Raw genomic sequence first — 13,145 nt, forward strand, 5'->3', positions numbered from 1 at the left:
GAGACCTACTTTGTAAACACTTTGCTGGCCACCTCCTTGATGGTGGACGCTGCGAAGCGCATGTGATCTTGGGTGAGCGCGGCGTTGACACAGAGACGAATCGATGGCTCTGGCAAGAACTTCTCAGTGTCGACGTACTTGGCGCGAGTGATCAGCAGACCCTTGTTGAGTGACTCGACGACGATCTGCTCGAGAAGGTCTTCATCCTGGTCGCGATTGCCTGTCGAGTGGGTGGCCTGCACGCGCAGATGCAGCACGGGCGACAGTGGCGAACCAAACAGCTGCAGGCCGTTGATGTCCTGCAGTTGCTTGAAGATAAACTCAATGTTGTTTGAAAGCTTGGTCAGTAGGGCCGGGTCCCTTTCCAGCAAGTCGATGGCCTTTGTAGCCGATGTGGCCAAGAATGGTGGGAGCGAGGCGGAGAACACGTAGCCGACGCAGTTGAGTCTCTGATGAGTGACGACCTTCTCGTCACCAACACAGAATCCACCTCCTGATGAGAATGAGTTGGCCAAGCTTGCAGTTGTGATCTCAATATCGTTTTGCTGATCACGTGATTGATAGAGTGAGTGAGTATGGTTGGTGATCATGCATAGAGTGATTGATTGATCGATCGATGCTTACATTGATACCAAAGTGCTCGGTGATTCCACGTCCAGTCTTGCCAAGAACACCTATCGAGTGTGATTCATCAATGATGATTCTGAACTTGTACTTGTCCTTGAGCGCCATGATCTGTGGCAGGATGCACAGGTCACCTGTGTTGTAATAGATACCCTCCAGGACGACGAACTTCCTTGTGATCTTTCCCTTCTCGCCGTGCGTCTGAGTCTGTTCGAGCACACGTGTCAAGTCCTTGATGTCGTTGTGGTTGAAGTAGTGCAGACGACTACGTGACAGCGCCAAGCCGACCTGGATGGGCTGCGAGATGCACTTGTCTGCGATGATGATATCGCCAATCTTGGAGAACGAGGGGATGGTTGTCGAGACTGTCGCGTAGCCCGACGAGTACAGAATGGCTGGGCATGGGTACTTGAGGAACTCGCCCAGACGCTTCTCAAGATCAAGATGAACATCGATCGTTCCGTAGAATCCTCTGGGTCCACAAGCGCCAACACCATACTTTCTAATAGTCTTCTCTGCGTCAGCCTGTTATTCATTCGTTCATTGTTTGTTTGTTAGTATGTATGTTTGATTGAGTGAGTGATTGGAATTATTCCAGAGCGTGATCGAGTGTGATTGATTGAGTGATTGAACGGTTCCAGGATTGAGTGATAGTGTGATTGAGTGTGATGATTGAATGATTGATCGATTGATCGATGATGTATGAGTGACTGGAATAGTCCCAATCTACGATCAAGTGATTGAGTGTGATGATCGAATGAATGTATTACCTGTATCTCTGAGTTACCAATGAAACCTAGATAGTTTGAGCGAGCAAGGTTGAGCACGTTCTCTTGGCCATTGACAGTGACGTGGGTGGCGTTGGATGCCTCGGTGATGGTGATGTTGTTCTTTGAGTTTCTGATCATCATTGGCGTCAACTTTGGTGCCAAAGGTATGGGTCGCCACTCACGCAGCAACTCCTCCTCTTCAGCCTTTGACAAAGCATCAGTATGTCTTGGTTTAAAAGGTCTCTTTGTCAATAGATATACAATGAACAACAACATCACACCATGTATAATAAGATGTGGTCCTCCATTTGCTGTCAAATATTGAAATGCACTATCAAATGTTTGAGTTATAAATGACATTATTATTATTATTATTATTATTCTTATTATCTGTTTATACTAATATATATATATAATTAAGATGTGAATGATAAAGTAGAGTGTTTGCAATGTGATGTGATTGAAGTGATTGTCCCGCTGGTCTTAAAGTTTGAAAACGAAAAAACACTCATATTCAAAGATTTTGAATTATTTATTTGATTTTGGAAGGTTAGATATAGATTAATGATCATTTGACAACTTTAGTGGATGGATATCCCATTCCTGGTCAATAATTGGTCATTCCAACAAAGATGCAAACAACATGTTTTCCAAACATCTTGAATTATTGAGGCTTGGAATGATTCCATATCATCCATCTGCCAATCAATCAGAGTCCACCAGGTGATTAATTAGTCCCAATCATCATTGGCAAAGTCTGTGTTGCGAACGTATACTATCCAATGCCATGTTGACTTATTGACCAGTGATGGATGTTGGATAACAAGTTGATTGAATTGATCAAATTTGTCTTGATCCACTATTATCTCTTTGTTCTTATCTGTTAAGTTATAAAGATATTGAATAGTTGTGTTCTTGCTAAACCATGAACATAGTGTATCAAAATGGTTGTTGTTGATCAAGTTGAATAGATCGGCAGAGATTGATTGTGACTCAAAGTCATGATGGAAGAGCATCTCCATCATGGGGTGCTGACGGAAGTGTCGCACCTGGTTAAACGACTTGACAAACTCAATGTCAATGGTCTCGACCTGAGGATGGCTCTCGTCATACGTGAACTTGATCAGTGGTCTTGTGATCGCGGGTGGACGACTGAACCGATCAAACATCAATGATAGGTTGGTGATCTTGCACTCGGGCGACTGCATCAAGTACTTGTTGACATCATCATTCAATGCATTGTTGTACTTGAACGTTGTGAGTGTATCGCGTGATGTCGTCTGGATGTAGTCGAGGAGTGCCGCTTGGAATGGTTCCCCGCCAACATCCATCATCATCAGTCCCAGATGAAGCACCAGTGATTGCAATCTAATACCATTGATCGTTAGGGACTGAATGATTTCGGTCATTCGTTGGAATGTGATTTGACAAAAGATGCTCAGGTCATCGATGATCCTTAGCTTCTGAAGATTGCGCAGTGCTGGGAAGGACAGCAGTGATGCGGGGGGTTCGCAACTAACGCGGATTGACAAGTAGGCCAGGCCGCCATCAGGCAGCGCATCGAGCACTTCCCCAAACTCCTCTTTAAATCTTTTATCATAGACTGTTTGCCAAGACTTGAGTGATGTGCCAATGTTCACGGATGACTTATTGTTGACGCCACTGATCAGGCTGAGCGTGTCGTATATCCTTGCCCACAGATATCGAAGTGTAGGAGTTTGATCATCCACAAACAGCACAGGACGGAGTGTCTTCAATGGTATTACACCGCCTCTTGAGTGATTACTATACACCAACAATGATCGGAGTGTGCGTTGGTAGAGTGGGACAAATACTTGGTGATCGCCATTGTCATCGTCACTTTGAGGAGGCACAACGATTCGTCCATGATCGACCAATTCTTCAAGTTCATCGAGTGAAGAACAACGTAGTGTATCATTGATGTATCTTGCAATGAATGAACGTATTCGTTTGGATATGAGACTTAGTGATAATCTCCATCTTGCTGCCTCTGGACATCTCTTTGGACTAGTAACAGAATTCCAAGAGAATTGAATGATCATGTTGATCAAGTATTCACTAAGTACTATATGTTGTTGTTGGTGTTGTTGATCCATTGTGGGTGGCAATAGTCCAGAGTGTTGTCTCTATCTGTATGTTATTAACTCATCCAATGATCTGGTCCCATGAATGAGCCAATGATTATTCATTTTTGGAGACGACAATTCTCTATCTTTTCCTAGATTGTTCAAAGGTAAATATCCATCATCACGATTGTCTCTTTAGATTTGTTGTTTGTTTGATTGATTGAATATCTCCACCCTGAAATTGAATGATAATTCAGGAATCATTCCAGGTTAGTTTTTCCATCGACCAAATAATAATTTGAATGTTGATGTTCTTATAAGAACATTTATACTATTTAACTTATAAACTATCAATACTTGAAAGACAGAGGTAGAATCAACATGGTTCAAACGATTGATTGTTTTGTTCAGATAATTATAAAGTGTCCCATAAATGAAATTATACTTCCAAGAACAAGTTTTGGCGCCATTTTGTAAACAAAGATACTCTAATTGGCAACTCACACATTCTCTTCACTTCACTTGTCATTACCATTAGATACAGATATATATATATATATTAGATAGATACAGCAGAGAATGGCAATTGGTCGAGCAGCCACAAGCAAGAAAAGAAGTAGCTCGTCTTCTTCAAGGAAGAAGAGATCATTGTTTGGTATGATTGATTGGTCAACTCAATCTTTATAATGGTGATGGATGACGATTACTCACTCACTCAATCAATCAATCAATAAAATATAGTTCAAGTAATCATGTCAAAGGCAAACATAAAGAAGTTGGTTTCAAGTTGGACAGATAGATATAATGAGGATGCAGAGGAAGCGACACTTGAGTTGGTAAACTTCATGGTGGAGGCTGGCGGCGCAGAAGAAATGACAATGCAAGAGTATAAGAGCTCTTTCAAGAAGGGCTCGGAAGAGGTGTGCGAGAGCGAGGACTCAAAGACATATCCTCTGGCCAACAAACGATCAAAGACGACGCCAACAGCCTACTGCTCATTCTTTGAGCAGGTGGTGGCCAAGTGCCAGACGTCCATACTGTTTGATGAGTACCTACTCGAGATGATCGTGCTATGGTCCAAGGAGTTTGCCGAGGCCAGCAGTCGAGGCGTGCGCCACGCCACCGTTCTGGGCTGTGTGGCCATCGTCGAAGCCGTGCTCAAGGTGTGCTCCGAGTTGAAGCGCGAGCTCAACCTCACCAGTCGACAGATATCATCAGAGGGCAGTGTGGGCAAGAGTACAGAGCGCCTAAAGACACTCAAGGAGAACCAACTGCAGCTCACCAACAAACTCAAGCATCTCGAGTCGTTGGTCATTGGCAAGTTCTACGCCACGGTATTCAAGACGCGCGTCAACGACATTCAGCCCGAGATCCGAGGCATCATCATCGAGCATCTCCCCGTCTGGATTCTCGAGCACCCGTCACTCATGCTCTCTGGCGACCTCCTCAAGCACATCGGATGGGGATTGAATGATTGGGTAAGTGTTCAGTCGCGTGTTCGCGTAAATCCATCACCAATCTAACTCACTCACTCAATCAATCAATCATGACGAACAAACAGGCCAACGATGTTAGGATGTCAGCAGTCAAGGGATTGATTCAATTGTACAGCAATGAGGACCACCTCACTCAGTTCGACGACTTGACTCAGGTGTTTGGAAACAGAATCGTGGACATTGCCAGTGCGGACAAGGTCGACAAGATATGCGCAGAGGCCATCAAGTTGGTGGCTATAATGGCCAAGCACTCTTTGATTGAGCAGGACAAGATGGAGCGCGTGTTTGACAACTACATGGTGGACAACCCAGTTATCACGCACGCAGCGGGCGACCTGCTCTTCCAGGTGTTGATCAAGCCACACGATGAGAAGCTGGCGTCGCTGCCCAAAGGCGACAAGAAGGGCGCCAAGAATGAAATGAGACAGCAGCAGTTGGCAGCGGTGTTGGACTTTTTGGATAGCAAGTCAAAGGCACCCGACGTGCCCTACTACCTCGTGCTGGCAATGTGGGAGCAAGCCGAGCACTTCTTCACCGACTGGCCATTCTTTGTCGGACTGCTCAACAGTCTCGAGGAGCAGGACTACACCGAGAAGCAGTTGATAACCATCACAAGAATCATCGCGGCCTCTGTCAAGATATCCTGTGGCCAGAAGATACCCGTATTTACCATTGACGGTCAAAAGTTTGTTGGCCAAGACCCTCTCAAGCGCAACGCCGTCGAGCCCAAGGTATGTTGTCATCACTCTTCACTCAACCCTCGCTCGCTAGCTCCATCACTAACAATCGATCAATACCAAGTATGAGGATACAATGATTGAGATCACAACCAACTTCCTTGGTGTCATTCCAGAGTTGCTGTCACAGTACAAGTCGGTGAATGAGCTGGCCATCAATCTGATCGAGGTGGCCAGGTACTTTAAGATGGAGACCTATATTACATTGCGACAGCAGACCAAGTACGCAGACCTGTTGGATGTGATCAATGAGGTGTTGAACCTGCATCCCAATGAACGACTTGTCGAGACCGTCGCTCTCACCCTCCTGCACCTGTCCCAATGCCCATCCCAACTCGAGTCTGCATTCAATCTCACCATTCAACAGCTGTTCAGTGGACTGATCACCTCAATCAGGAACCTCAGCGAGCCATCAGAGGACGCAGGCAAGGACAAGGCAGAAGAGGAGGACCCAGACTCACAAGCCAAGGCAATAGCTACGGCAACAAGCAACGAGAAGCTCTACACATTACACTCACAACTGGTCAAGCTGCGCTTCATTGGCAGCCAGATCAATTGTGAGGATCCTGATCTACACCTCCTGCTACTGCCGCTGATGGATGGAATGGTTGGCAATGCTCTCATTCAGAACTCAGATTACAGGGAGAAGATCATCATGACCGCCACCATGTGTCAATCGCAGATGATCATGTGGGAGGTGACCAACATGGAGCCTGACGTAGCCGCACAGGCCCCAATATCCAAGGCCAGCACCCCGCTCTACTTCATGTTCTACCAGTTTGTACATAGAATGAATTTGATACTAGAGTCCAGTAAGGCCACCAACAGTCTGAAGCACTTTGTAAGTAACATTGGTCCTCCTTCACTCACCCAATTAATCATTCAATCAACTAATCAATCAATCAATCAATCAACTCAATCAGGCATATGTAACACTTACAGAGGTGTTGTTATTCTTTAATCCATTGCTGGAGAAGTCTGTAGCAGGCATCCTCTCATTGCACGTACCCAAGTCCTACAAGTTACTTGAGAGCAAGTCTAGGGTGTTGTTTGAAATTGGTAAGTACCATATATAGTCCTGCCTATCCTGGCCCGCCTCGCCACTCACTGACCCATTCAATCATTCATTACACAAACAATAGAGAATGATCATGTCTTTGATGCCATTAGAGCCAGAGCGGAGGATGAGGATGAGGAATTGAACAACGAGGAGACAAGGAGCAGCAACATGAAGAAGAAGACTGGCAAGAGTAGTAGGTTGAAGAAAGGAAAGAAGAAGCAAAGAATACAGACAGAGTCAGAGGATGACGGTGATGATGAGGAGCAGGAGGAGGAGGGAGAGGGAGCCGAGGATGAGGAACATGACAAGTCAGAAGCAACGTCTGCATCCGACAAGGAGACAGCAAAGAAGAAGTACAAGTTCAATGTGGAGAAGGACACCTTGCAGTTGGACAGCGCAACTCAGTTGCGCATCGAACAACTACTCATCACGACAATCCAGGCCATCGAGACACGAATCATTCCACAAAACATGATTGGTGTGGTGCTGAAGCAAGTGGCTCTCTCGCCTGGACCAAGATCGCTGGCCATCATCAAGGAGTACGTCGCTGTACTGAGGTCCAGAGTGACAGAGATCAAACAAGAGGCCGCAATCATCTCAATGATCATCAAAGAGTTCTTCCACCTGTGCGACTCAATCGAGGATGACAAAGAGCTCAAAGAGCATATGTATGGACGTCTGCGAGGTCTCATCGATTGGATGTGCACCGAGTTCATGAGGAAAGGTATGTTCCATTCAATCTTTCATTCAATCAATCAAAGAATCGAATCAATCAAATGCCTAACTATCCATGATGCTTTGGACCAACCTAGACTCACTTGGACAGGTGTTTGAGAGTGGACTTAAGTACTTCTTTGGCAATGACCACACCAGCCCTGACCATCCACAGTTCCTTAGATGTGTCAGCTTCCTTATCCCCAAGCTCACTCATGAGCAAGCTGTAGAAATGTATGTAGCCATTCCATTCACCTGAGTTTGTGGCTCCACAGCTCACTAACCATCATGATCTTCACCATTACTAGAATGAAGAGGAAAGAGATCTATGACGAAAACGACGAGGATTTCAAGTCATTGAACAATGTATACAAGATGGTGGAAATGATTTCAAACAGCAAGAAGAAGAGTCTGAAACGAAAGGGCAAGCGAACTGATGAAGATGGAGATAGTGACGAGTCGAGTGATCAGCGAGTTGATGACGATGATGAGGACCCCATCGAAGACGACTATGACGAGGAGGAAGAGTTTGAGCTGTCGCAACAGACCAACACCTCCACTCCCAAGAAGAAGCAAAGGAGATGAGATAGATAAATATACAGATAGATAAACTCCATTGATGTAACCATTGATTGAATGATTGAGTGATTGATTGATTGAGTGTGTGAATATATCTACAAGTAAACGTTTATCTCTAAAGTCTCTGGAAGTCTTCGTTTTTGGTGACTGTGGCGTGATAAGCGAACGAGCCTCCTCGAAGCAAATATGATATGATGATGCCAACGATCTGTTGTTGTCCAAGGTCGGAGTATAAGCGTGAGTGAGTGATCATTCTATCCAAACAATCAAACATTCCATCCCATCAATCAATTAAACAAACAACAAGTGAGTGGCACTGATTGATTGATTGATAAGATGGATGTGTAGTGACTACATACATAACATGCGATGAGGGCAAAGTCCTTGATCATCCATAGTGTGAATTTATGTGCCTTGATCAGCTCCCAGAGGAGTGATACACCTGAGAGTGCCATCATCACCAACAGACCCATGATAAAGAACCACAGCAGAGTGCTGTTCTTTGTCTTGGCTCCGAGGAATCCTGTGACGGCCACAATGATCGTACCAATGCATATAACAATTCCAATGAGGAATATAGAGAACACTGAGATGATTGCCAATATCAGCAATAGCAAACACAGGAAGTATATGGCCTTGACCTTTGGTTCAGTTCCTTCAAACATCTCTTTCTTTCTTTCTTCTTTCTATATCTGTATCTGTATCTCTATCTGTATCTGTTTGTAACTCTTTTACCAAACAATGTACTTGTTTCAAACTTAGGCCAACACAGGGAACAATCATCATTCCTAGCAATGCTCCAAAAAGGAGGGCTGTGTCTCAGTTTTGCAGGTAAGTTCGTATGAATGATCAGGGACTCGCAAAACGACCCTTTTTTGATCAAAATATCAACCACCACACTGGGAGCCTCTCGGAAGTATCTGAAGAATTCTGTCGTTGGTATCGGGGACATACAATTATGATTGACTGATTGATTGTTCTTTACTTGATCATCACCAGAGTATGATCGAATCCACAAGCTACTTGTTCTGCAATTTCTTCACTCTCTAGGTTGTTATCTTCACTGAACTCCTCCACTCGTTGTGGCAGACACATGTTGACATCGTTGGAAGCACCACCTCCMCCGCCAATACCCAGCTTGCCTTTGGCCATGCTGCCCCATGTATACAGATGTCCACTCTTTGTAAGTGCGGCAGAGTGTGCTCGGCCAGCGGCAACTTGCACCAATGTATCATTGCCAAAGTGATTGTCTGGCGGCAGACTAGTTGGTGTGTATCGATTGTCTGTATCTCCCAGTCCAAGTTGTCCACTTCCATTCCAGCCAAACGACACCAATGCACCATTGTCATCAATGATCAATGTGTGAGAGAAGCCACAAGACACACGTCTTGTACTATCCTTTGTTGTGATTGTCAGTCCATCAATCATCTTTGGTCGATATTGATGTTGGTTGTCGCCATGGCCAAGTTGTCCAAACTCGCCACTTCCCCAAGACAGCAGTTCTCCCCTGTCTGTGAGTGCCATCGAGTAGTCTGATCCTGCATATATATCGACAATCCTGTGCTGCCGCAGTTGATCCAGCACGACTGGCAATGTGACCGGGGCAAGGTCGTCTGATTGGCGACCGCCCAAACCGAGCTGTCCATCCTTGGCCCATCCCCAGACATAGACCTCTCCATTGCTGCTCAGCGCCATTGAGTGACCCCATCCACAAACTGCTTTGACAATGTTGACGCCATTCAGTGCGGTAACCTTTGTAGGTGTGACCTGATGCAGCTTATCACCATGACCCAGTTGATATTCTGATCCAACGCCAAAGGAGTATAATTGACCTTGTGTATCTACAATGAGTGTATGTCGTCTACCTCCCGCCACACTCTTTACCAACAAGTCATTATCATTGTTGTCCACACGTGTAGGGTACGTGGCCTTGTAGTTTGTCTCCTTCTTTCCCTTCTCTCCACCTACAAATGATGTCCATCCCCATGAGTATAGTTTGGAGTCTAGTGATTAACGGGTAAGTACAAGGAATGATTGGGTCTCTATCAATCATATACATACCATTGCTTATGAACATGCTGTGATAGTGACCACAACCAATGTAGTTGAACTTTGAGTGGCCATCGACTTGTTCAATGTGATATGGATAAGCTTCGTAGCCATCTATGCGACCATTAGCTAGTTTACCATCGATGGCACAACCAAAGGAGTATAACTTGCTTGTACTAGTACTTGCCGAGCTCATACTACTCATACTCCTCGATTTAACCGAGTGTGTACTCAATGTAGACAGAGCAGTGCATGTCCCTGTCCCCAGTCGTCTAAACATATTCATGATTATAACTATATCTTATGCTGTATGGTATGGTATGTACACTATAGTGTTTCTCAATTTATACCTTGCAGCTAACTACCTAATCGTCTGTCAATCAGTTCGTTCAAATTGTATGTGAATGGGCAAAGTGCCTTGATTATCTTCAGATCTGCGAACTTGCTTCATTTCATTAAATGAACACACTACAAAGAATTCATTCAACTCCACATTCGTCTACATTCATAAAGATAGAGATAGAGATAGAGATAGAGAGGCAAACAACAACAATAACATGGTTGTTTGTGCGATGTGTATAATATGTAGAAAGGAGTTACCTTATCTTGAAGTACCTAAACATGTTAGAGAGGAATGTCTACCATCTCTAGCAAAAGATTATGGATTCAGCCTACCGACTGTAGAGGAGTTTGATCAGCTCAAGTCTCAGAACAATACTCTAAAGGATGAGAATGATACCCTAATCAACAAGTTGAAGCAACTTGAACAAGAGGTCGAACTACTACAACAGAAGCTACTTCCACCGCCTCATCAACCTCCTCCTTCTCCTCTGGCTGCTATAGATCCTCCACCTCCTCCTTCCCATCCACCTCCTGCTGCTATTGATCCTCCTCCACCTCCTTCACATTCCAACATCAACACCGACAACAACACTGATAACAACAACAACAACACCGACAACAAAGACAACAAAGACTATTTTGAATACAATATATTTGAATCTGGTGGTGGCAATGATTATTACAATGGCAATGACAATGAAGAAGATAATAATGAAATTGAAAGCAAGTGCAATATCAATGTGAAGAATGAAGATGTAGCCATGTCAGAGTCAAGTGAATCAACATCAGATGCGGTCGAGTCTGACGACGGCGGCGGTGACATTGATGCTGGTGTGGATTGGCAAGCATGTCCATTATGCACTGAACTCATCATGATGGACCATTGGAGCGATCACATGTATGCTGATCACAGGGATCTGGTGGAGAGAGAGATTGAATTCTTCAGTGGCACTAGCAGCAACAACACAAACAGCAGTGCTGGAAACAAAAACAACAAGAGCAAAACACACAAGAGCGGAACAAACAACAGCACCTACAACAACAAGAGCAATGGTAGCAAACCAGTCACACCATCAAAGAACACAACATTATCACCAGTCACAACGCCAAAGTCTACTACACCAATCACAACGCCCAAGTCCACACCAAAAACAATGACACCAACAAAGATGGAGATTATGTCAACGCCAAAGTCACCAGCAACCACGACGACCACTACGACTACGACAACTACAACAAAAACAATACCATTGACACGCCAACGGGCAAGAGCACAGTCACCAATGGCCATATGTGGAGTCAATTTCCCAATCATTCTTTTGAGGATGATATATCAAAAACTGGATCCAGCGGACAAGGTGCTATTTTCACTAACATGCAAACAGTTCCACACATGGCTGCGGGAACAGTCACAACAAATCGAACAACAAGTGATCTACGAGCATGAAAGTCCTATCAAGCGTGGAACAATCCCATCAACAGTCACATCTCTTACATTCAACGACTCTTTTCACATTGCCATTCCACCGGGAAAACTGCCGTCGAGCATCACCTCGCTCAAGTTTGGTGCCAAGTACAACAGAATGTTCAAGAAAGAGGTGCTCCCCGACAACCTCATCGAGCTGACATTTGGCAACAGTTTCAATCGGCACATCGATGATGATTCATTCCCCACATCACTGAGAACACTCAGCTTTGGGCAAGGCGGCCAGTTTATGAACAGCTTCAACATGAAGCTTACCAAGCGCACTCTCCCAAGGGAGCTCACATCTTTGACCCTTGGCGCAGCCTACAGACACCCGATGGAAGCAGGAGTACTCCCACCGGCACTCTGCTATTTTGACTTCTCTTTCAATGCGGTGCTGAATCATCAAGTGCTCCCTTCATCACTGCGAACACTCAAGTACATGCGACAACTACCCGAGAACTTTGTCTATCCCCGGTCCCTCACCGAGTTGAGCGTCTATCGACAACCAACCACGGCGCCTGCAAGGATCAAATTGCTCTCCTTCATCTCTGCTAGTATCCCTGCTCCCGTTGCGCTGCCCCCGACGCTCACCTATCTGAGCGTTGAGAATATGGTGATTGCGCCACGATCACTCCCTCAAGAATTGCAAGTCCTGGAGTTTGGTCCAGTATTCAACCAAGTGATCGAGGAGCACATCCTTCCGGTGTCCATCACCACGCTCAGGTTTGGTGCCAAGTACAATCAACACATCAACCCAGCTCACCTGCCTTCGGCACTCACATCGTTGTCGTTCGACAACTGCAACTTCCAGTTGCACACCCCCAACTCCCTGCCCAACTCGCTCCGTCGACTGAAAATATGCTCCAGCCCAAGCGACCAAGAGTACACCAGCACCGGGAAACCATTCCGCGAGGCAAAGTTGACCTCGCTAACCGTCGACCTGACTGGCGAGGAGAAGTTCCACGAGTTTGTCACCCTTAACCTTCCAAGGTTGGTCCTAGCTTTCCCAACAATCACAACCTTCATCCTCACTCATAGTACTTTAGACAAGGAGTGCATCCTGCGAATGACTGCAGAAGGTGGCGTAGTGGTGGCGACACATCAATACGATCATAGTGTGCCATCAGCATTTAGATTCTTAACAAGAGATCAATTACTTGAAGCACCTGACCATAATGATAATGAAGCAACTTAGCAATGTTGGAAATGGCCACATCAA

General features: G+C 45.2%; 7 protein-coding genes across 7 annotated transcripts; 2 read left to right on the plus strand and 5 right to left on the minus strand.

Annotated features, from left to right (window-relative positions):
• Positions 1-5: 5 nt before the first annotated feature.
• Positions 6-1,670, minus strand: SAMD00019534_051850 (hypothetical protein; the record flags this gene model as incomplete). Its single annotated transcript, XM_012899656.1, has 3 exons — positions 6-545; positions 625-1,149; positions 1,395-1,670. The coding sequence occupies 3 exons, from the start codon at positions 1,668-1,670 to the stop codon at positions 6-8; spliced, it is 1,341 nt and encodes a 446-aa protein (XP_012755110.1).
• Positions 1,671-2,125: 455 nt separating this feature from the next.
• Positions 2,126-3,333, minus strand: SAMD00019534_051860 (hypothetical protein; the record flags this gene model as incomplete). The annotated part of the gene is made up of 2 exons (XM_012899657.1): positions 2,126-3,167; positions 3,230-3,333. 2 exons carry the CDS (start codon positions 3,331-3,333, stop codon positions 2,126-2,128), a joined length of 1,146 nt encoding a protein of 381 aa, XP_012755111.1.
• Positions 3,334-4,060: 727 nt separating this feature from the next.
• Positions 4,061-8,073, plus strand: SAMD00019534_051870 (hypothetical protein; the record flags this gene model as incomplete). The annotated part of the gene is made up of 8 exons (XM_012899658.1): positions 4,061-4,136; positions 4,223-4,959; positions 5,043-5,708; positions 5,779-6,555; positions 6,638-6,773; positions 6,857-7,498; positions 7,587-7,722; positions 7,797-8,073. 8 exons carry the CDS (start codon positions 4,061-4,063, stop codon positions 8,071-8,073), a joined length of 3,447 nt encoding a protein of 1,148 aa, XP_012755112.1.
• A 109-nt stretch (positions 8,074-8,182) lies between these two features.
• Positions 8,183-8,732, minus strand: SAMD00019534_051880 (hypothetical protein; the record flags this gene model as incomplete). Its single annotated transcript, XM_012899659.1, has 2 exons — positions 8,183-8,275; positions 8,427-8,732. 2 exons carry the CDS (start codon positions 8,730-8,732, stop codon positions 8,183-8,185), a joined length of 399 nt encoding a protein of 132 aa, XP_012755113.1.
• Positions 8,733-9,048: 316 nt separating this feature from the next.
• Positions 9,049-10,312, minus strand: SAMD00019534_051890 (hypothetical protein; the record flags this gene model as incomplete). Its single annotated transcript, XM_012899660.1, has 3 exons — positions 9,049-9,143; positions 9,201-10,070; positions 10,129-10,312. 3 exons carry the CDS (start codon positions 10,310-10,312, stop codon positions 9,049-9,051), a joined length of 1,149 nt encoding a protein of 382 aa, XP_012755114.1.
• A 1,179-nt stretch (positions 10,313-11,491) lies between these two features.
• On the minus strand, positions 11,492-11,749 carry SAMD00019534_051900 (hypothetical protein; the record flags this gene model as incomplete). Its single annotated transcript, XM_012899661.1, has 1 exon — positions 11,492-11,749. One exon carries the CDS (start codon positions 11,747-11,749, stop codon positions 11,492-11,494), a length of 258 nt encoding a protein of 85 aa, XP_012755115.1.
• A 34-nt stretch (positions 11,750-11,783) lies between these two features.
• On the plus strand, positions 11,784-13,121 carry SAMD00019534_051910 (hypothetical protein; the record flags this gene model as incomplete). The annotated part of the gene is made up of 1 exon (XM_012899662.1): positions 11,784-13,121. One exon carries the CDS (start codon positions 11,784-11,786, stop codon positions 13,119-13,121), a length of 1,338 nt encoding a protein of 445 aa, XP_012755116.1.
• Between the last annotated feature and the right edge of the window lie 24 nt (positions 13,122-13,145).

This window comes from Acytostelium subglobosum, assembly GCF_000787575.1.
Source record: "Acytostelium subglobosum LB1 DNA, scaffold: scaffold9, whole genome shotgun sequence".
NCBI classification, from domain to species: domain Eukaryota; phylum Evosea; class Eumycetozoa; order Acytosteliales; family Acytosteliaceae; genus Acytostelium; species Acytostelium subglobosum.